At 44.1% G+C, this 23,942-nt stretch overlaps 1 protein-coding gene across 1 annotated transcript in view; it reads right to left on the reverse strand.

Moving 5' to 3' along the window:
* Positions 1-23,942, reverse strand: part of ME3 (malic enzyme 3) — a 118,886-nt gene that overhangs the window by 13,060 nt on the left and 81,884 nt on the right. The window contains exons 7-9 of the mRNA XM_087721065.1: positions 23,792-23,895; positions 11,600-11,709; positions 695-792 (exon numbers count right to left, since the gene is read on the reverse strand). Of these exons, the coding sequence (XP_087577191.1) occupies positions 695-792; positions 11,600-11,709; positions 23,792-23,895 (312 nt within the window). The remainder of the gene's footprint in view (positions 1-694; positions 793-11,599; positions 11,710-23,791; positions 23,896-23,942) is intronic.

Here is a 23,942-nt window from a genome sequence, read left to right on the forward strand (position 1 = left end):
TAAGGAAGGAGTAAGGGGAATGAAAGGAGGGCGTGTTGGGAGTAAGGGGAGAAGGAAGGTTTGAGGGGAAAGGGAAGTAGGAGGGGAGTGTTAGAGGGAGAAAGGAAAGTTGGAGGGGGTAGATGGGGTGTATGGAAGATGGAAGTGTCAGGTGGGGTTGTGAATGATGAGTTGTGTTTTCTTTTTTATTTTCTTTTCTTTTCTTACCCTGTATATAAGTGATTGCAAAATGGAATGTGAAAATGAATAAAATAGAAATTCTATAAAAGAAAAAAAACAAGAAAGTCCAGTTGCCTCCTGAAAAAGCACTTTAGGGACAACCATGACCTGGATGACTGAGAATCTCTACAGACTTTTAGCTTTACAACATGGGATGAGCACCCTTTGAATGGTGTGGGAGTAGGAATGGATTTCCAGAGGGGAAAATTGCAGACAACAGGAACCAGGAGCATCACTCAGGTGACTCTCGGGACACAGATAAACCTCCAAGTGGCCTCAACAACCCTCTAAATGGATGCAAATGACCAGCTGTCTGCAAGGAATATAAATCCTTCCGTTCCCCACTATTTTGCCAGAGCTGAAGAAGCTTCTTGGATGAGAAGCGTAACGTCTTCAAAAGAAAAAAAAAACAACAACAAGTCAGTTGCCTCCTGAAGAAGCACCTTTGGGTCTCGGAGGCAAACCAGAATCTTACCTCTCCAGCTCCTTGGAAGACAAATTTATTATCAGAAAGCTTCTTCTTTGTAATCCTTAAGGCTGCAAAGATTCCGGCCATAGCAACAGAGGCAGTTCCTGCAAAAAGTAAACAAAAAAAAAATTCTTATTATTGGTGTGGATGGACTTGAGGTGCTTACAGGCGATACAAAGAACTTGGAAGTCCTTTTCCAACAAGCGATGGTCTTTACTGAAGTCCATGACTGGCAAGGACTTCTGAGATCAAGATTTTCCCAGCTTACAACTTGGGCAGAGAACCTCAGTACCCATTTTTCTCAGTTCTTTGCCAAGGGGCTTCTTTAGAAACTTCTGCAGTGGCTATGGGGGCTGATAGTGCCAGCATTACCAAAGGGGTAATCCCTTGGTCAATGGAGCTGGTGGGACCTCCATCTTCCCACGTTGAAGACTGAATAGACATGATTATGACTTATCCCCTTTTCTTATGACCTATCTCCTTTTCTACTTATGACTATAACTTCGTTGCTTGTACCTTTATGATTTATATTGTTTTATTTAGTTTCCTAGTACAGTTTATGTTGATTGCTTATTTAGAATCCTATGTCTTATGGTTTATGATGAATGTATTTTTATGATGACCATGATAATACAATACAATACAATACAATACAATACAATACAATACAATACAATACAATAGCAGAGTTTGAAGGGACCTTGGAGGTCTTCTAGTCCAACCCCCTGCCTAGGCAGGAAACCCTATACCATTTCAGACAAATGTCTATCCAACATCTTCTTAAAGACTCCCAGTGTTGGGGCTTTCACAACTTCTGGAGGCAAATTCTGTTCCACGGATTAATTGTTCTAACTGTCAGGAAATTTCTCCTCAGTTCTAAGTTGCTTCTCTCCTTGATTAGTTTCCACCCATTGCTTCTTGTTCTACCCTCAGGTGCCTTGGAGAATAGCTTGACTCCCTCTTCTTTGTGGCAACCCCTGTGATATTGGAAGACTGCTATCATGTCCCATGTCATAAATAATGATTTATCACTTGTAGCTTTTATGTACAATGAGAGTTTATGCAGTAAAGGCAAATTCCTAGTGTGTCCAATCACATTTGGCCAATAAAGAATTCTATTCTATTCTATTCTATTCTATTCTGTTCTGTTCTGTTCTGTTCTGTTCTGTTCTGTTCTGTTCTGTTCTGCTCTGTCCTGTCCTATTCCATTCCATTCCACTTTATTCTGACTTCCTTTTCTTTTCTTTTCTATTCTATTCTATTCTATTCTATTCTATTCTATTCTATTCTATTCTATTCTATTCTATTCTATTCTATTCTATTCTGATTTCCTATTTTACAGAGAAAAAGGGGTAGAGAGAGAGAGACTGTTTTATAAATGGTCCTTGGTGTGGGCTTGAAGGTCATGCTGATTCTGGTGTGTGACACTTGAGGTGTGTTTGTGCGTGTGTGTGTGTATGTTGATTGAAGGGGTTGATTAAATGACATCAATTGAACTCTTTGTTTGAGCTGTAAGTGTTATGATTGCTACATTGTGTTAATTGTGTTTTATGGGTTTGGTTGAGTTGGTTTACAATTTAAAGCAAGTATTTAATTAATCCTTACATTTGCTGTGAGTTTATAGGATTTTGGAGGCTGTTAATCAGTAAAGTGCAGAGAAGAGCAACCAGGATGATGAGGGGGCTGGAGCTTAAAACATATGAAGAACAGTTACAGGAACTGAGCATGGCTAGTCTAGTGAAGAGAAGGACCAGGGAAGTCAAGCTATTTTCTAAAGCACCTGAAGGCCACACAAGGAATAATGGATGGAAACTGAACAAGGAGAGATTCAACCTAGAAATAAGGAGAATTTTTCTGACAATGAGAACAATTAACCAATGGAACAGAAGTTGCTTTTGGAAGTTGTGGGAGCTTCATCACTTGAGACTTTCAAGAAGAGACTCAACTGCCATGTGTCAGAAATGGCGTAGGGCCATGATGGCGAACCTATGGCACATGTGCCATAGGTGGCACACGGAGCCATTTGTCAGGGCATGTGAGGTTTGGCCCTGTTAACTGGCCAGCGCGCATCCGTGCGCTGGCCACCTGACTTCGGCCTTCTTTTGAGGCCATTTTCCACTAGAGGCTTCCTTAAAGCCCCCGGAGCGCAAAAAAACCCCAGCCCTACGGGCAAACTAGAAGTTCAAGAATGTACTTCTGGTTTGCTCGTAGAGCCAGTTTTAGCCCTCCAGAGCCTTCAGGAGGCTTCCCTGAAGGCTCTGGAGGGCTAAAATCGGGAGTGACTTCCGATTTGCTCGTACGGTCGTTTTTGCCCTCTGGAGCCTTCAGGGAAGCCTCCTGAAGGCCCCTGAAGGCTCCAGAGGACAAAAAACGGCCCTACGAACAAACTGGAAGTCCATTCTCAAACTTTCGGTTTGCCTGTAGAGCCGGTTTTTCGCACTCCGGAGGCTTCAGGGAAGCTCCTGAAGCCTCCGGAGGGCCTCCGGGGTGGTGGTGGGGGAAGGCTGTTTCCGCCCTCCCCAGGCTCCTATAAAACCTCTGGAGCCTGGGGAGAGCAAAAAAAGCACGCCAAAAATGAGGGGTGGAGTGCTGGTCATGCGTGCATGCACGCTGAGATCATGTGGATAGCATTATGGGTGTGGCACACCTGCGCACGACCCCCTCTGTGCTGCCCTCGCTTTTGGCATGTGAACCAAAAAAGTTTGCCGTCATTGGCATAGGGTGTCCTGCTTGCATGGCCATGGGGAGTTGGACTAGATGACTTACAAGGTCCCTTCCAACACTGTTAATCTAACTTTGTTGAAAGACCTGGGTTAACTAACTTATGATTCCCTAAACGCCCATGAAGATTTTCAGTCATCCAGGTCATGGCTGTCCCAAAGATGCTTTTTCAAGAGGCAATGCCTTCAAAGATAAAACAAGAGAGTCCAGTTGCCTCTTGAAAAAGCGCCTTTTGGGGTGTGTGATGCCCGATACAATATTTCTAACACAGTTATGTCAATTTATAAATTCTTCCCACGCTATCAAGCATAGGTAGCTGGACTGTGCAATTTATGGACTATTAAGCCAAATGCATCGCTTAGTCTTAACAGGCTCTCGTTAAAAGACGCTCAACTCTAATGACCTCTCGTATGCCTGCAGAACCAAAGCAACACAATCACACCTTTGCATTATAGATGAGCCCGGTGACTGCGCTCGCCAGGTGTTTAGACACCTGCTTAACTGGGCCGATAGGAACGGAAAACTGTCTACATTTCTGATGAAGCCTGAATCAATCCGAACTGTTGAAAAGGAAGATAGATCTAATTCCATCTTGGTAACTCGAGTCAGGAAGTGTGTTGGGTTACATGATTACTTTGGAAACATTTGATTAGGCTAACTTTCCATCCGCAGGGTCAAAGCTGACTTGGTTTTGAGAAAACAGAGCAAGCAATAGCAATAGCAGTTAGACTTATATACCGCTTCATAGGGCTTTCAGCCCTCTCTAAACGGTTTACAGAGTCAGCATATTGCCCCCAACAACAATCCGGGTCCTAATTTTACCCACCTTGGAAGGATGGAAGGCTGAGTCAACCCTGAGCCGGTGAGATTTGAACAGCCGAACTGCAGAACTGCAGTCAGCTGAAGTAGCCTGCAGTGCTGCATTTAACCACTGCGCCACCTCGGCTCTCCAAGCATTTGGATAAATGGTATGGTCCAGGGGTGTCAAACTCGATTGGTTGAAGAACGGTTGCAGGAACTGAGTATGTCTAGTTTAATGAAAAGAAGGACTAGGGTTGACAGGATAGCAATGTTCCAATATATCTCAGGGGCTGCCACACCTGAATGGAAGGATTTACATTCCTTGCAGACAGCTGGTCATTTGCATCCTTTTAGAGGGTCATGGAAGCACAAAGAAGAGGGAGTCAAGCTATTCTCCAAAGCACCTGAGGGTAGAACATTAAGCAATTGGTGAAAACTAATCAAGGAGAGAAGCAACTTAGAACTGAGGAGAAATTTCCTGACAGTTAGAACAATTAATCAGTGGAGCAACTTGCCTCCAGGAGTTGTGAATGCTCCAACACTGGAAGTTTTAAAGAAGAGGCTGGATTTGTCTGAAGTGGTGTAGGGTTTCCTGCCTAAGCAGCGGGTTGGACTAGAAGACCTCCAAGGTCCCTTCCAAATCTGTTATTCTATTTCTATTCTATTTCATGGAGGGCTGCATCAAGTTTGACCTCGGGGGCCGGTGTATGTGGCAGGGTTGGGCAGCTCAATGTCATTCATCGAAGATCAATTTTCGGCCCTTCGGCCTCTTGCAGCCCTCTGCCAGCAAAAACAGAGGTCGGGAGCCCCACACGTAGCTTCTCTGAGCTCCCTTTTCACTGGCAGGGGCACCATGGGCCAGCCCTTCCCTGTTTCCATGCAGGGCCCACAGGCCAGATCTAAGCACCCCGCTTTCTGGCCCCCAGGCCTTGTGTTTGACACCCCTGGTATGGTCTGCCGCCTGTAACTATGACATTGGTGCTTGTGACCCATTTTGCAATGTACAATTCCAATAATAATAATAATAACTTGGTTATGGTTAACAACAGGTACGTTAAAGAAAGAAACAGAGTCACTAATCCTGGCTGCGCAAGAACAAGCTATCCGCACAAATGCCATTAAGGCCAAAATCGAAAAATCCTCTGATGATGCCAAATGCAGACTTTGCAAAGAAGCTGATGAAACTGTTGATCACATACTCAGCTGCTGTAAAAAAATCGTGCAGACTGATTATAAATTGCGGCACAATTCAGTAGCACAAATGATCCACTGGAATTTGTGCAAAAATTATAATATTAAAACAGCAACAAACTGGTGGGAGCATCAGCCTGAAAAAGTCACCGAAAATCAGATGGTCAAGATCTTGTGGGATTTCCGTATACAAACGGACAAAATACTGGCGCATAATACACCAGACATCACACTGGTTGAGAAAAATAAGGTCACAATCATAGACATTGCAATACCAGCTGATAGCAGGGTCGATGAGAAGGAATGTGAAAAAATTGCAAAACACCAGGACTTAAAAATCAAAATTCAACAACTATGGCACAAACCAGCAGTGGTAATTCCAGTAGTAATCGGCATACTGGGTGTTATTTCAAAAGCACTGGAATTACATTTAAAACAGTTAAAAATTGACAAAATCACCATCAGTCAAATGCAAAAAGCCGCACTGCTTGGATCTGCACGCATATTACGAAAATACGTTACGATGTCCTACGACCATGGGTGGGGCCCGACTAGTAATCAATGCCAAATCCGGCGAAACAACTGGCCGCTGTGATACAATTCTGTTGTTGCAATAACAGTAACAACAACAATAACTGCAGTCCCACAAAACCAGTTTATTGAACTGTTTTGGGATTGCGTAAGGCCGACGTTGTTTTCGATTTTTGCCCTGCAAATTTAGAAAATAAATCTACTCTGTTCTGAATTCTGATGAAAGGGAAAAGTTTTCCAATGCACATTTTAAATGGCATTTCCCAGCTAGGTGTTAAAAGCTGGGTTTTGTTCCTCCTCCTCTCAGCCACAGACGAGAACATATAATGAAGTGTTTAGCAGACGAGAGACTATGGTGTTACATTATCTCACATCAAAGGCTGAAGGGTGACACCTTCATTTATTTCAAGAGAATTGATTGCAGGCTCCAGAATGAGCCCAATTTTGCCATTTGTACCACACACAAATACACCCACACACCACCCACACACAAACACGTTTAATGAATATCTGGTTGGCTGCGAAGTGAAGAGAGTGCATAGTTTTTTCCCCCTTGACTACAAGAACAGAGAAATATGGTCGATGCACCAAAGAAGTTAAGAGTTACAGAATTCAGTTGGAAGGGATTTTTTCCCACTCTTAAAGTTTCACACATTCGCTTTCACAAATGCGGTGTTGTGCACATGCGGGCATCCACCATTTCTGTGGCTTGGTTCTGAATGGGCTGTGGCCCAGCACCGGTGGTTGGGGACTCCCGATTTAGGAGATATCTTTTTTTTTTTTAATCTTGTAAATGTGTTTTTTATTTTCCATTTTCATTTCGTACAGTCACATATATACTGTGCATAACCGGGGCCATATAACAATAAACACAGCCATTCCTCTTGTCAACAATACCCCCCAAAATAGAAACCCAATATACCTCTTCGACCCTCCATACACTCTTTCTTTCGCCCCCCTCCAACTTTCCATCTTCCCTCCAACATTCCCCTCTACCCTACTTCCCCTCCCCCTTTACCACTCCTCTCTCCCAGTACACTCCCTCCCTTCCTTCTCACCCTCCCTCCCATCCTCTCTCCCACCCTCTCTACCCCTCTTTCTTCTATCCCTCTACTCCTCCGATTTAGGAGATATCTTAATGCATCCAGTATCCTGCTACTGTTATCCTATAACAGTGATGGCTAACCTTTTCGTCGTGCTCACACCTTCACCCATATTGCAATACACGTTAGACACCCCCACAAGCCCCCCCTCTGCATGCATGCATGACCCCCTGTGCTCCTGCCTCCCCCCATGCATGCGCGAGTGACTCCCCACCTTCCGTTTTGGGCCTATTAGGCCTCCCTGCAGCCTCCGGGCAGCAAAAACGGGCCGTAGCGGAGGACGTGCCATAGATACACCATCATGGTCCTATAGCTTCAAAAGCTCTTTATGTAAAAAATCCAGCTTTGTTCCCTTAGTGATGTCAACCCCAACGCCCGGGGAGGCCAAATCTAGCCTGTGCTGTGCTTAGATCTGGCCTGTGGGTCCGCCCTGGAAACAGTGAAGGACTGGCCCATGGGGCCTCTGCCAGTGAAATGGAGCTCATGAGGGCTGCACACAGCCCCCCGAGCTCCATTTTTGCTGGCAGAGGATTGCGGGAGGCTGTCCCAGCCGGAAACAGTGCTCAGGAGCACATTTTTGCTGGCCGAGCACTTGGGCCACCACAGGCGCCCCCGACATGAGTGATGTAATGCTGGCCACGCCCCATGGCTGCGCCAACCCTGGTCCCCCGAGGTCAAACACAATCCTGATGCAGCCCTCAGTGAAATCAAGTTTGACGCTCCTGGCCAGGGGTCAGAAACAAGCCGCTCTAGAGCCGCATGTGGCTCTTTCACCCCTCTGCTGTGGCTCCCTGTCGCCAGTCGGCACCACGATATTGAGAGGAGCTTCAAGTTGGGGGGTGGGGAAACAGGGCATTGGGCACTATAGCAAGGGGCGGGTTTTCCAGTCAGCTCCAAAATTGATAGGGCTCTCGGTTAGGATAAGTAGAGGAAAAAGGACACCATGCTAGAAGGAGACTCTATGGTAGGGAAATCGGGCTTCCGGCCGGCTCCAGAATTGAACGGGAGGGGCTTCCGGTTAGGACCTTTGTGGCTCTTTGAGTCTTTAAGGTTGCTGACCCCTGGCCCTGGCTTAGCCTGATTTGTGAGAATACGCTTTTCAAAATTCATATTTAACGAAGCTCAGTGCACTCCTCTGTCCTCTTGAGGGAGCTAAGGATTCATTTTTATCAGCATCGGAAGGATGGACGCCATACAATACAAGGCACACAAGTTTTCGAAAGAAACACTTCATGTTTTTAAAAAAACCATTCTTATAAAGAGAGGAGGGGAAGGAAAGGATGCTAAAGGATGGTATGATTCAACTTTTCCTGTTATTTGGTTTTAAGAACTCTCTACAGTCTTCCCAAGAGTTAGGGTGGGCCTACCTATAATTCTATATTCTAATGACTAAAATCACCGAAACGTTGCAGGACGGTGTTGCAATAATAAATGCGGGATATGATAATTTTTTTCTTAAAGAATGTTTCTCCTAAGCCTCATCAGCTCTACTCATTGTTCCCCTGTTTTCCAGTTATGTAACCCGAGACATGAAGAACAAAAATTTATTATGAAAAGTAGGCTCTGCTAATCTCAAAGGAGAAGACTTTTAAGAGCCCTGCAGATGTTTTTAAGTAAGCAATCGGCTATTTAATGTTCGTTTAATACCAAAAGGTCATTCTGCAAAACAAATAGAAATCAATCTTTCCTGCTCAGTGCAATTTGCCAACTCAAAAAAAAAAGAAAGAAAAATTCAAGCTTTTATTAATGACAGCTTAAGAATCCATTTATTCAGTTGGTGACTTTAAATTCATTGCCTTTTATTTATGTTTAGTTAATTTAATTTCATTAAAATGGGTGTGTCCAGCCCGCGACTTCTGAATAGCTAGTAATGTGGCTACCCAAGACTGCAAACTTTCAACATTTTTATGTGATTTATGCACATTAGCTATGTTTTATATTTTATATGCAGCCATATAAGACAATTCCTCTCCATTCCATTCAACCCAGGCAAACCAAAAGGTTAGACAGTCATGAATTAGACACGAGGTATCCAGCCTTGGCAACTTTTAAGGCTTGTGGACTTCAACTCCCAGAATTCCCCTGCTTGTTTGGCAGTTATTTGATTGGGAAATTGTTTGCTTCTTGATTGTTCGTCCATATTTAGCCTTGGTGTTAATCTCTGCTCCTTTGAGGGTTGATTACTGGTGAGGAGGTGCTCTGGTCTTTTGTTCCTCTTTCGGCTTGTTGATTGTATCTTTTAAATGGTATGTAGATGTTGTGCATGTCTATGTGCCTGTTGATGGCCGATTTGTCAGAGTGCCAAGCTTGGATCAAACCAAGTCCAAAAATTCTAGAGCAGTGATGGCTAACCTTTTATGTCACTGTGTGCTGATCTGCGTGCCAGAAATGGCACGTCAAACCATCTTGCCTGGAACATGTGGCCTCGCTGGCCTCCATGTGCGTGGGAGCGCCGAAACCTGGAAGAGCAGCGTTCTGGCATTCATTTGTGTGCCAGCACCCAAAGTTCCGGTTTCCGGCACAGATGTGCACCTGACAAACAGCTAGCTGTTGCGCATGCACGTAACAGAAACCGAGAAGTTCGGGTGCAGGCGTGCAGGCATGCGCATGCGCGACGGAGCACTGCTCTCGCAGGCTTCGGTATTCCCGCATGTGCGAAAGGCAGCTGGCCAGCGCGCATGCATGCACAGGGATGAGGAAGAGGAGCCAGTGAGGTCGCGTGTCCCGGGCAAAATGGCTCTGCGTGCCACTTCCGGCAAGTGTGCCAAAAGTTCGCCAACATGGTTTTAGAGGATTCCTGGAAGCCTGGGATCATTAGATTAACAATCAAAAAGCAAACAATACCCCAATCAAGGAACTGCTAATAATAAACTAACACTAATCAGCAGCCTAACCAACAGCAGTATTGACAGGGCAAGCACCTAAAACATAAAATGAGAACAAACCTCACCCCCTTAGGAGCCAAGGTGGCGCAGTGGTTAAATGCAGCACTGCAGGCTACTGCTAGATCAGCAGTTCAGCGGTTCAAATCCCACCGGCTCAGGGTTGACTCAGCCTTCCATCCTTCCGAGGTGGGTAAAATGAGGACCCAGATTGTTGGGGGCAATATGCTGACTCTCTGTAAACCGCTTAGAGAGGGCTGAAAGCCCTATGAAGCGGTATATAAGTCTACTGCTATTGCTAAGTCTACTGCTATTGCTATCAGCACTGATGATGTTACCTAGTTGGGTAAGGAAACATTTGCAAGTAAACAGCCAAGCTAAGAGAGCACCAAGGTCTCCTTGTTTCAACTCTGAACTACAAATATTCTCCCCTATTGAAATATCCCACTATCAAAAAAAATATCACGAGCTCTGCTGTTCTTGTCAGTTTCATGAGAGAAAATGTATAAAAACGAGAAGGAGAAAATGCAAGTTTTTATGAAGATAAACTTCCACCTTTGAGGAAATACATTCTTTTCATTTCACATTTTGTAAGTGGCTGCCTCTGTTTGTAAGGAACATCTCCAGATATCCAGCAGTGGGTTATACTTATTTTTACCACCGGATTGCTGTGTGCTTGGTCCGCCAGGCGCCTGGCCTCCACTCATGCACTTCGTTCACGCATGGCCTTCCACGCATGTGCCCAGCTCAAAAAACCCATGGTTAAATAGAACACCATAGTGCCGGGGCGGGTGGCCGTGCCCATCCGCTATCTCCGCTATGAGTTCCCCTGAACTGGTCCAAACCGGCTGAATACCACTATCTCTATGGAACTTTATGTAAGGATGGGACAAATTGAAGAAAATGTAACTCAACCAAAACATCATGGCACCTCTATTTATCCCTTGAAAAGTCCCCCCAAGTGAACCTCAGAAGACCTTCAGAGACCTTCTGTGGTAAAAAGAGCATGTTGATATGGAATCAGCTGAAGAGGAACTTCATAGAAAACGGCATGCAAGATTGCCATCTTCCATTTTATCAATGAACAGTTGAACGTGTCAGAGGATTCATGACCGGCAGAGACATGGTAACGAGATCAGCCAATGAACAGGCATCGCAACTAAGTCAACCAATGAGGGCTGTTTGGAAACTGAAAACAGTATTTGCTGGAGACAGCTAGGCGCCTGGGCGTGGCTTAGTCCAACTGTTCTGTACTAAAAGTCTGTGCTGAGAACTAATCTGGTCTGCAATGCTGAACTCTGAACTGAAAACTGTTCTGACCTCTGCCGTTGGTGTTGTATATTTACATATGTGTTATATTATATATAAAGAGAAGTTAATGCAGTGATGAAATTCAATTTTTTTTACTACTGGTTCTGTAGGCATGGCAGGGGAAGGTTACTGCAAAATCCCCATTTCCTCCCAATCAGCTGGGACCAGGAGGCAGGGAATAGATGGGGCGTGGCCAGCCAGAGGTGGTATTTATCGGTTCTCTGAACTACTCAAAATTTCCGCTACCGGTTCTCCAGAACGTGTCAGAACCTGCTGGCTTTCACCCCTGAGTTAATGAATCCTGCTGAATCAGTTACCTGTCTGTGCTTTCTGGATTTGATTTCGGCAAGAAACTCGACAGAACGCCTTACCTTGAATGTCATCGTTGAAAGTGCAATAACGATTGCGATATTTGTTCAGTAGCCGGAACGCGTTGGCATTGGCAAAGTCTTCAAACTGAATGAGACAGTTCATTCCGTACCTGCAGAGTGAAAAAGGAATAATAATTGAGAATAATAACCGTTGTCAGAAGAACGAATGGGGAAAAAACACCGGCAACTTGCTGGCAGGAAGAAATAGGAAACTCTCTTGACAAACCAATGTAATAAAATGTAACCTTGGAAGTTGTAATGCAAAAATTGCGGAGGACACCAAATTGGGGAACATCTGAAACAGAGAAATGTTGGCATCGATAGGCTTCCACAGAGACAAATATAGAGGGTCCTTGACTTACAACATTTGATGTGTGACTGTTCAAAGTTACAACGACACTGAAAAAAGTGACTTATGAGCAGGGGTGGGCTTCAAAAATTTCAGCAACGGGTTCTCTGCCCGGTTGCTGGGTGGGTGTGGCGATGGTGGGCATGGCCTAGTCAGCCTCCTGCACCACGGTGTGTGTGTGTGTTTTCATCTTCCTCAGGGTCTGGAGGCTTTCCTCAAGCCTCTAGGAGGGCAAAAACTGCTTCCCCCAGGCTCTGGGGCCCATTTCCGACCTTCCGGGAGGCCCATTTTTCCACCTCCCCAAGCCCCAGATCGCTCCTGAGTGAAGGAGTGGAACGTCTGCCAGTTTGAACTGAGGTAACGGAATGTGAGGCCTGGTTGCTGGGTGGGTGTGGCCATGGTGTTAACCTAATCTTACATAGCTTCCTCTCTGGTAATATTGAACTGCAAACTAGGGCATACAAAACATTTGCTAGACCAATTCTCAAATACAGCTTATCTGTCTGGAACCCTCACTGCATATCGGACATTAATACAATTGAGCGAGTCCAGAGGTATTTCACGAGAAGAGTCCTCCACTCCTCTGCTCGCAACAGAATCCCTTATGTACTTCCTCCTCCTATTTTCCTCACAGGGAAAAAGAGGGACTGGCTGGCCCAGGGGCGTTCATAGCTAAAGCAGAACTAGAACTCACAGGCGCCTGCTGAGTCCTCCACTCCTCTGCTCGCAACAGAATACCTTATGCCACCAGACTTGAAATTTCGGGCTTAGGTTAGAACTTAGAATTTCACTGGCTTCGATCCAACCTAAGCGTAGTACATAAAATTATCCGCTACAATGTCCTACCTGTCAATGACTACTTCAGCTTCAACCACAACAACACGCGAGCACACAATAGATACAAACTTCAGGTGAACCACTTCAAACTCGATTGCAGAAAATACGACTTCAGCAACAGAGGGGTCAATGCCTGAAATGCACTACCTGACTCTGGGGTTTCTTCCCCAACCCCCCCAAAACTTTAACCTTACACTGTCTACTGTCGACCTCACCCTATTCCTAAGAGGTCCATAAAGGGGGCGCGCATAAGCGCACCAAAGTGCCTACCGTCCCTGTCCTACTATCCCCATTTATTCGTATCCATTTCATGTATTTGTAATCATGTTTATACTTATACTTAAGTTATCTAATTCATGCTTGACGAAATAAATGAAATAAAATAAACCCAGCACACACAAACTCTGGATTATACGGCAGACCCTCGGAGGATTCTCTGAAAGACCCACTCATGGGGAAAAAAATGTTTCTCTAAAAGCACATGGTGAAACAATCAGCGCTTTGAATATATAAGGCGAATAATTGGAGAGACGGCGCCGATGCGTGGAGACTTAACGTTGAAAGAAAAAACGTGATGAATAGATGCCTTCTGAATAAGCGGCCAAGGGAGTATCTCATGAAAAGAGAATACGTTGCCTTTGGGTCCCAAGCTCAGCAATAAAACTTTGGCATGGCAAAACAATCTTCCATTCAGCACCTCCGACTCTTCCTGAAAACCTGACGTGAACAAGGCCAGGATAACACGGAGGGCTTCCCATCGGAAACCGACACCAGGAAAATCAAGCTTTATTTCTACACAAGCTATTGAAAGCTCCATTCATCACTGCATTAAAAAGGTTCCTGGTTTTTGTTAGTGTCTCCCAGGTGTATATATATTTTTTTGTCTTGTTGCTATTTGTCAGGATTCCTCCCCCTCCCCTGCTAAAATTGTGTCTGTCAGCAAGAAGACAAAGGCAGCTGCCTTTGTGGACTCTTGCTAGACATTCATACAAGTAATTCGGTCCCTGTTTTGCTCCTTGATTTAAAAAAAAAAAGATTAGAAAAGAAGAAAATATTTACCTCTTTGAGGGCCCTTCCATCTCACCTGTTTTTCGGACGGGCATCTGCTGTTAAAGAGCTTACAATCCATGCCATACAAAGCATTTAAAAAAAAAATCCTGACAAGGGGAAGCATCAGGACAAGGGGAAGCATGAGGACCCGGATTGTTGTTGGGGGCAATATGCTGACTCTGTAAACCGCTTAGAGAGGGCTGAAAGCCCTATGAAGCGGTATATAAGTCTAACTGCTATTGCTATTGCTATCAAATTCCTGGCAGGGGGCTACAGTTCTTACTGCATCTACCTTCTGGATTCGTTGAGTGAATTCGGCCCCGTTTTACCACTTTTCTTGCCACCGTTGTTATGTGAATCTTCGCAGTTGTTAATTTAGCAGCAGGTTAAGTGAATAGCAATAGCAGTTAGACTTATATACCGCTTCATAGGGCTTTCAGCCCTCTCTAAGCGGTTTACAGAGTCAGCATATTGCCCCCAACAACAATCTGGGTCCTCATTTTACCCACCTCGGAAGGATGGAAGGCTGAGTCAACCCTGAGCCAGTGAGATTTGAACAGCCGAACTGCAGAACTGCAGTCAGCTGAAATAGTCTGCAGTGCTGCATTTAACCACTGCGCCACTTCGGCTCTGGCTTCCTCACTGACTTTGGTTGTCAGACCCTCGGGATGCTGCAACCGTCATAAATATGAGTCAGTTACCAAGCCTCTGAATTTCAATCAAATGATCAATGGCTGTTCTGATCCAGACTTCCTTAGAAAGCAAGGAGCAAAGTCTTGATTCCTGCAAAACCTCTTTCATTTACGCGACTGGGAATTCTTTTCATTCACAGTCAGCAAGGCTTAGCAAACAGTCTTTCAGAGGAATGTTTATCCACACGCACCTTATCTCGTTTGGAGCACTGCCAGATAACTAGTTTCCAAACGCAAGGCAAGGCAACACTTGGCACAGAGTCTCTTAAAGTCACAGACAAAAATTTTGCGTGCATCAAACCGGCAGTAATTCCGGGAGCAACCTACCCCTGGGACACGACTTCGCAACTAACAACAACCACCTACAAGAAAGTTCTCTAAACTCTAAACTTCTAGTAACAACATCAATGTATTCAGAGATCAACTCCTAATGATTATGTGGACATGCATCAAGCAAAGTTGGCTAGGTATAACCACTTATAAGAAAGGGCTTCTTCTTGTGCCATATCCGTCATTGGACGTTGACTATCACGTTGGTGATTGGTGATCCTGTTTTTATCAACAGCCACACAAAAATTTGTCCAAACCAGTCCCTTAGATTTTGAAGCCATGATGTTCTTCTGCCTGGATCTCTTTTGCTTTCAATCTTTCCTTGGAGGATTAAGTGAAGGATGCCAGAGGTGGTATTCACCAGGTTCTGACAAGTTCTGGAGAACCGGTAGCGGAAATTCTGAGTAGTTCAGACAGGGATGGATTGTTGCCAATTTTACTACTGGTTCGCAACCTGCGCGCAATGCGTGTGTGCGCTGTTCAATGTAAATTGTTCTTTGTGCATAAACAGAATAATTCACAATGAACTGCGCACGCGTAATTACTAAAAACCAAAATGACGGCGGCACAGCGGCGGCGAGGGAACTGGTTCGGGGGCTTGGCAGGCCTGGGTTGCTGCCAGTTCTGCAACCCAGGCATGAATTGCACTTCCAGTTCGGTCAAACCGGGACGAACCAGGAGCAACCCACCTCTGAGTTCGGACAACCGTTAAATACCACCTCTGACTGGCCCCGCCCCCATCTACTCTCTGCCTCCTGAGTCCTAAGCTGATTGGGAGGAACGGGGGACTTTGCAATATTCTTCCCCTGCCAGCGCCCACCAAGCCATGCCACGCCCACCAAGCCACACCCACAAAACTGTTATTAAATTTTTTTGAATCCCACCACTGAAGTATGCCGTATTTTTTTGCATCGCATGTCCGAAATATTCTAACTTTCACTTTTGATGATCACCCTTGGCTTTCCAGAGGGGGTTATCACCTCTTCATTTCTGATTTTGTCAACCCAGCTTATACCTAACAGCTGCCTGTAAATCCACATTCTGAATACTTCTAGCCTCTTCAAGTGGCTTTCTGTCCGAGACCAACTCTCCACTCCATAGAGCAGGATAGAAAAGATGCAGCATTTGACAAGACTGATTTTCAATCTTAGGCTTATGTTGTGACTGCAGGAGACCTTTTCCATTTTGAAGGCTACTGTTCGAGCTTTCTCTACCCTTGTCTTTATTTCAGTCCCAGCTTCTATGTAGATTTGAAGAAAAGGGGTACTGTTCTCTAAATTGGTCCCTGCTGACGCCTTTTTAATTTTAAGATGAAAACTGAGGACAATTCCAGCTTCTAGCAATTTCTTCTTGCAAATTACTGTATTTATCCCCCAAAAGAAAATAAGCCTGAATGCAAGACAGCTGCTCATATAAAGAAAGCTTAGATGGGGTATGAAAGGAAACAGACATAAATATACCTGAAGAATTCTCTTATGCCACCTGTCTTACCATCTTGTAAACAGTGTGGAAGAGATTTCCCTCCCAATTGATGGGTGCATACAGCTGAATGCATGCATGCAAAAAGCTGGTACAGTGTTTAAGGCAGGGGTGTCAAACACAAGGCCTGGGGACTGGATCCAGCCTGTGGGGTGCTTAGTTCTGGCCCGTGGATCTAAGCGCGCGGCCCTCCTCCAGCTCCATTTTTGCTGGCAGAGGGTTGCAGGAGGATGTCGCAGCTGAAAATGGAGCTCAGGAATCCATTTTTGCTGGCAGAGTGCTTGGGCCGCCACAGGCACCGCCCTGACACAAGTGACATGCTGGCCACGCCCATCCTGGCTCCCTGAGGTCAAACACAATCCTGATGTGTCTCTCAACGAAATCGAGTTTGACACCCCTGGTTTAAGGAGATAGGCCAGGATGACAGACCGCTGGAGAAAGGCAAGGCATAAATCTGACAAGTGTATAAATACTGTAATGATATCCACATACTCTTAAAGAAGTCCAGACAGGACAAAAATTAAGTTTTATTAAGGATTAAAATGAAGTAGTTTATATAAAATATGATGCTGCATCTGGAAAAATATACATGCTATAATTGTCTCTCTCTTTCTCTTATAAATACAAAAAGAGACTGTAGAAATCTAATTTCATCATGCATTGTAATAAGTTTAAGAGCCTCATTATCAGTAAGCGGGCGTAAATAGACTGGATTGGATGGTCCGTTTTGCCTGCTCCAAATTTAGGTAGAAAATGTGGCAGAAAGCCATGAAATATAGAGTTTGTGATGCTTGCAAGCCGTCTTTTCTTTTAGACTTCAGGCTGCCACACTTTCTACTGTCTACTTTCTATTGTGGGAAAATGGGAGGGGAGATTATATGTAGCGAAAATCAATTGATGAGGAATGGGTAGAAAACGGGGTGCGGGGAGGCCAAAAATGGGGTGGGCGGAGGCTGAAAATGGGATGTGAAGGCTGAAAATGGGGCACGTGGAGGCGGCAATAGGCTATGGCGATCCCCGCAGCCTGAAACAGCTGATCGTCGGGAGGCCAATACAGCTGACAATCAGCTCCTTGTGCTAATCAGGCTGTGCTGAAGCTGAAGCTGAAACTGAAACGGACTGTTTGCTGCAAGGAGGCAAATTGCTGGGAGGCAGATTTTTTTTTCTTGTTTTCCTCCCCCAAAGCTAGGTATGTCTTATACTTTGGAGCATCTTATACTCCAAAAAATATGGTAATCATCAAGGCTTGAGATTTACTTCAGGGAGAATTTACCTTGGGAACTCTTAATTTCCACGCATTTTTTTCATCTGAACTCAACATTTTTCGCAAACAGATTATGCCTATCAAGGAGATAAGCAGGTAGAAAAAATTTTTTTGACCCAAATGGAATTTTTCCATAAGGAGAGACAAGTTTCCACTTGCACTCTGATACAGCTTCATTACCTCACAAGTACCAGGTCTTTGTTCTCCTGAGATCGAGGGGATTTAAATTAATCTTTTACTTAAGTCTCACTCCATTATTTCTGGGCTAACTTTTGCTAGATGTAGCTGAGCACCAGGGACTGGGTTTTGCTTTCAGAATCAGAATAACAGAATTGAAAGGGATCTTCGAGGTCATCTAATTCAACCCTCAACTCGGGGCAAGGATACTCTTGCCATCTTGGACAAATTCTGTCCAGTCATTTCTTGAAAACCTCCAGAGAAAGTAAACCTTTAAGAACAAAATTAGTGTGACATCAGATTCTAGCCATTACATTTAAAAAATATATTGTCTGTCTGTCTGTCTGTCTGCCTATCTTTCTTTCCTTTTTCTTTCTCTTCTTCTTTTCTCCCTCTCCTGCTCTCTTCCTTTATCAGCTTCAAACAATTAGGCAACTTTCATTCATATCTGTAACCTCCTTAGATCTAGTTTTTCTTTGCTTCATGAACAGACAACCCCCTTCCTTTCTCCCTTTCCTTCCTTCCTTCCTCCCTCCCTCCCTCTCCTTCATCATTTCCAAACAATTAGGCAACTTTCATTCATATCTGTAACCTCCTTAGATCTAGTTTTTCTTTGCTTCATGAACAGACAACCCCCTTCCTTTCTCCCCTTCCTTCCTTCCTTCCTTCCTTCCTTCCTTCCTTCCTTCCTTCCTTCCTCCCTCCCTCCCTCCCTCCCTCCCTCCCTCCCTCTCCTGATCTCTCTTCCTTCATCATTTCCAAACAATTAGGCAACTTTCATTCATATCTGTAACATCCTTAGATCTAGTTTTTCTTTGCTTCATGAACACACAACCCCCTTCCTTTCTCCCTTTCTTTCCTTCTTTCCTTCCTTCCTTCCTTCCTTCCTCCCTCCCTCCCTCTGTCCCTCTCCTGCTCTCTCTCCTTCATCAGATCCAAACAATTAGACATCTTTCATTCATAAGCGCACCAACGTGCCAACCGTCCCTGTCCTAATGTCCCCATTTATTAGTATCCATTTCATGTATTCATAATCATATTTATACTTATATCTGTTATCATATACATGCTTGACAAATAATAAAATAACATAAAACATCTATAACATCCTTAGATCTAAAGTTTTTCTGTTTCATGAACACACAACCTTCTTTACCCTTTAGTTCCTTCCTTCCCTCCCTCCCTCTTTAAAAGCCTTTGCCGACTCCTGGTGCCCGCTGGACAGATTCTTCCATTTTCCTTGGCAAACTTTTTCCGAAGTGACGTGCCATTGCCTGCTTCTTAGGGCTGAATAGCCCAAGGTCACCCAGATGGCTTTGTGCCTGAGACAGGAACTAAGAGTCACTGTTTATTGTTCCATTTACAGGATTTTAAAGCCATCTACACCACGCCTTCTACTTCCAGCTCCCAAGATTGCCCACAGCAGAGGCGGCCAAGGAAACGTCGTGATAAAAGATCCGCAACATATTCTCAACTCCAGCAAAAACGGACATCATCAACAAATACCTTTTGTTGGAGTACGTTTTCAAAACATACGGATAACAGATAGCTGGCCTGGGATACTCTTCCTGACATATAACCTTATCCTGGGCTTTTTATCATGACGGCTGAATCTGGCTTTAGGTACATAATCTCAGGTGCTTTGCCTGGCCCCTGCCATTTCTCACATCATCACCCATCAAAGACTGGCAGTCAACCAAAGAAAATGGCACCATTACTTAAGGGGCTTCTCCAGGCCAATTAATACCGCCGCCTTTGCAAAATACCCCCGCAAGGGAAGGAGATATCAATCTCTTTGCGCCTTAACTCCTGAATTGATGAGGTTGAAAGGACAGTGTGTGAGGACTCCTTGATTTTATCACTCATCAATGTTCTGTCTCGTGACAGACACCTGGGCAAATCACCAGACAAAACCAAATTAAGCTGAAATCCGAGATCGGCAATTGGCATGTTATTCACGTGCCGAACAGTTGCTCCAATTCAGATCTTTGGTGAGTTTTCTTCTTCAAAATGTGGATTTGAACCCTGGGTAGACCACAGACCTACCACAATTCATTTTCGTGACCGTTTTTCGCACTTTTGACCCGTTGCATCACACCCCTCCCCATGGTCAGGTGATGATTGATATTCAGATGCTTGCCAACGGAATCATATTTATGATGCTTGCAGTCAGTGGTGAGATTCAAATAATTTAACAGCCGGTTCTCTGTCCTAATTACCAGCTGGGTAGTGGGGCTCGGTGGTCATGTGACTGGGAGGGCGTGGCCAACTTGACATCACTCGGGTCGATGGGTTGCAGGAATTAGGTATGACTAGTTTAATGAAAAGAAAGACTAGGGGAGACATGATAGCAGTGTTTCCCCGAAAATAAGACAGGATCTTATTTTCTTTTGACCTCCAAAATAAACACTTGGCCTTATTTTTGGGGAGGCCTTATTATTTCTGAGGTGCAAGAGGCAGCGAGCGTGGTCACATCATGGCTGCTGCTGTGTTGCAAGATTTTTTTGAGGAGGGTTTATTTTCGGGGATGGCTTATTTTTAGCGCATGCGCTCAAAAGCTCGATTGGACTTATTATCCAGGGAGGTCTTATTTTCGGGGAAACAGGGTAGCAGTTTTCAATATCTCAGCAGTTGCCAGAAAGGAGGTCAACCTGTTCTCCAAAGCACCTGAAAGGCAGGACAAGAAGCGACGGATGGAAACCAATCAAGGAGAGGAGCAAGCTAGAACTAAGGAGAATTTCCTGACAGTGAGAACAATTAACCAGTAGAACAGAAGTTGCCTCCAGAAGTTGTGAGTGCTCCATCACTGGATGCTTTCAAGAAGAGATCGGATAACCACTTGTCTGAAATGTTATAGGGTTTCCTGTTTGAGCAAGGGGTTGGACTAGAAGACCTCCAAGGTCCCTTTCAATTCTGTTATGTACCTTGGTTCTAATTATTTGGCTGCAATGCTATAACTGGTGATGGTACTATGGCACCATTTCAGTAATAGCATAGCAATAGCAGTAGCAGTTAGACTTATATACCGCTTCATAGGGCTTTCAGCCCTCTCTAAGCGGTTTACAGAGTCAGCATATTGCCCCCAACAACAATCCAGGTCCTCATTTCACCCACCTCGGAAGGATGGAAGGCTGAGTCAACCAAGAAGGAGAAGAAGGAGAAGAAGGAGAAAAGGAGGAGGACGGAAGGAGGGAAAGGAGAGAAAGGGGGGGAGGAGGAAGAAGGGGAAGAAAGAGGAAGGGGAAGAGGGAGGGAAAAGAGTATGAGGAAGAGGAAGATGAGGAGGAAGGGAAGGAAGAAGGAGAAGGAGAAGAAGGAGAAGGAGGAGGAGAAGAGGGAAGGGAGGAGAAGGAAGGAGAAGAATAAGAAGAAAGAGAAGAAGAAGGAAGAAGAGGAGAAGGAAGAAGGAGAAGAATAAGAAGAAAGAGAAGAAGAAGAGGAGGAGGAAGAGGTGGTAGAAGAAGGAAGATGAGGAGAAGGAGAAGGAGAAGATTAAGATTCTTGGATGAGATGTTTTGAAGGAAAAAACAGGTTCAATGCATTTAATAAACCGTATCTATTAAAAGTCCTTTAAAGATTCTAATCCTAAGAGAGGTCAATCCAGGAGAGAGGACCACTTGGAAATCCCCAAACCATACATAATGGTGATTGAGGATGATTGAGGATGAGGATGATATCAATTTATATAGCTGTCCACCAAGATTGGGGAATTGTAGAACTGGACACGAAAGAGACTATTTTAATTTGAGAACTTCCTCCCCATCAGCCGAGGAATGTCGTTGGCAGGAATCAACTGGAGGACATATAAATTCCTTCTATGACGTGGGATGGAACCTTTTGAAGGATATGGTCTCAAATAAACCAACTTACATTGAAATTTGTCAGGAAAGGCAAATCTATTTTCTACTCCTGGAGGCACATTTGGCAAAAATTCGGGTGGCTCCTGGCTCAGCTTCCTGCCCAGGGAGACCAATCTTTCTATCTTGTTTTGGCAGGCATAAAAAAAAGACATTTTTTTATTTGCTAAGAAGCTTTCCAGTTGATTTACTGCTAAGTAGCATTTCAATTAATTTGTTACGTTTCAATTGATGTATTGCTTCACCTATTTCATTTCTAATTTTGTCATTTTTAAAAATTCAATAATATTTTAGCTGTTGACATTTAACGTTTTAATTATAATCTGGCTGGGCTATTATTTGTAAATTGTTTTTTGTGGGTTTAGACCAGTGTTCTTCAACTTCAACCGCAAATTCCAGATGTGTGGATTCCAAATCCTACAATTAGGAGAATTGAAGTTCAACCAGTTTATATAGTAGTTGTGAAACATTGATTTAGATATTGGGGTGGGTTTTTTTGGTAATAAGATAAAGTATTAAATAGTGAAGATATAAGGGACCCTTTGCACCTCAGTAGTGAACCGAAGGGATTAAGCTACCGTATTTTTTGGAGTATAAGACAATCCAAAGTATAAGACGCACCTAGCTTTTGGGGAGGAAAATAAGAAAAAAAATCTGCCTCTGCCTCCCAGCAATTTGCCTCCTTGCAGAAAACAGCAAACAGCCTGTTCAATTTCAGCACAGCTCGATTAGCACAAGAAGCTGATTGTTGGTTGGATCGGCCTCCCGACCATCAGCTGTTTCAGGCTGCAGGGATTGCCATTGCCTATTGCCACCTCCGCGCACCCCATTTTCGGCCTCCGCATCCTGTTTTCAGCCTCTGCATGCCCTGTTTTTGGCCTCTGCGTGCCACATTTTCCACCAGTTCTGGGTGGCAGGTATCTGTATGTTTGAACCTGAAATGGCCCAAAGGCTTATCTATCTATCTATCTATCTATCTATCTATCTATCTATCTATCTATCTATCTATCTATCTATCTATCTATCATCTATCTATCTATCTATCTATCTATCTATCTATCTATCTATCTATCTATCTATCTATCATCTATCTATCTATCTATCTGCTATCTATCTATCTATCTATCTATCTATCTATCTATCTATCTATCTATCTATCTATCTATCTATTATCTATCTATCTATTATCTATCTATCTATCTATCTATCTATCTATCTATCTATCTATCTATCATCTATCATCTATCATCTATCTAGCTATCTGCTACATATCTATCTATTTATCTATCTATCTAATATCTATCTATCTATCTATCTATCTATCTATCTATCTATCTATCTATCTATCTATCTATCTATCTACCTACCTACCTACCTACCTACCTACCTACCTACCTACCTACCTACCTATCATCTATCTATCTATCTATCTATCTATCTATCTATCTATCTATCTATCTATCTATCTATCTATCTATCGTGGTTTCCCAAAAATAAGACAGGGCCTTATTTTCTTTCTTTCCCCCCTGAAATAAGCGCTTGGACTTATTTTCAGGGAGGTCTTATTGTTTTTGAGGTGCAGGAGGCGGTGAGCGTGGTCACCTCATGGCTGCTGCTGTGTTGCAACATTTTTGGGGAGGGCTTATTTTCAGGGGAGGGATTATTTTAGCACATGCGTTCAAAAGCCCGATTGGGCTTATTATCCAGGGAGGTCTTATTTTCAGGTATATCACTGCGCATCGAACCTTGGCTCGATTGGGAACCCGAAATTATTTTTCTAACAGTTACATGCCGGTTGTCTTGGCTGCGACTCTTCCCCAAGATCATTCCGATGCACCTTAACTGTGAGCAGTTACTTTAACAAAAAGAAGTAATCTCTGGGCCTGGCCTTTATGTCAGAACCCCAATGCGAGCTAACATTTTTCACATCCGGATGTCCTGCGCCAGGGATAGGAAATTGTTCCTGCTCTACCACATAAATAAACATGACTTAAGAGGCCCTCCATCCAAAGGGGTCATTCCCAGACCACCCACAGGGGCATCTGTGGCTACGTTTTTTCCCCCTCTGCTTCAAATCTGCAAGTTGAAAGTTGGTTTGTTTACATGCGTTGTTCTCTCACGGTTGAAGCAGCTAATGGAGAGAAGACGGCTACTCACTTGTTAGCAACTGCTTGCATGAATTCATCCAGCAAGTCATCGTACTGTTTCCCACGAACTCGCTTGTGTTTGAGACCAATGTAGAGCGGGTCATTCAGGAGTGCCTAAAATAGAGGAAGAGAAAATAAATAATGTCGGCCTGAAAAGCGGC

Source organism: Thamnophis sirtalis, unplaced genomic scaffold, assembly GCF_051295495.1.
Source record: "Thamnophis sirtalis isolate CommonGarterSnake01/CBP01778 unplaced genomic scaffold, rThaSir2_p1.2 scaffold_8, whole genome shotgun sequence".
Lineage (NCBI taxonomy): Eukaryota > Metazoa > Chordata > Lepidosauria > Squamata > Natricidae > Thamnophis > Thamnophis sirtalis.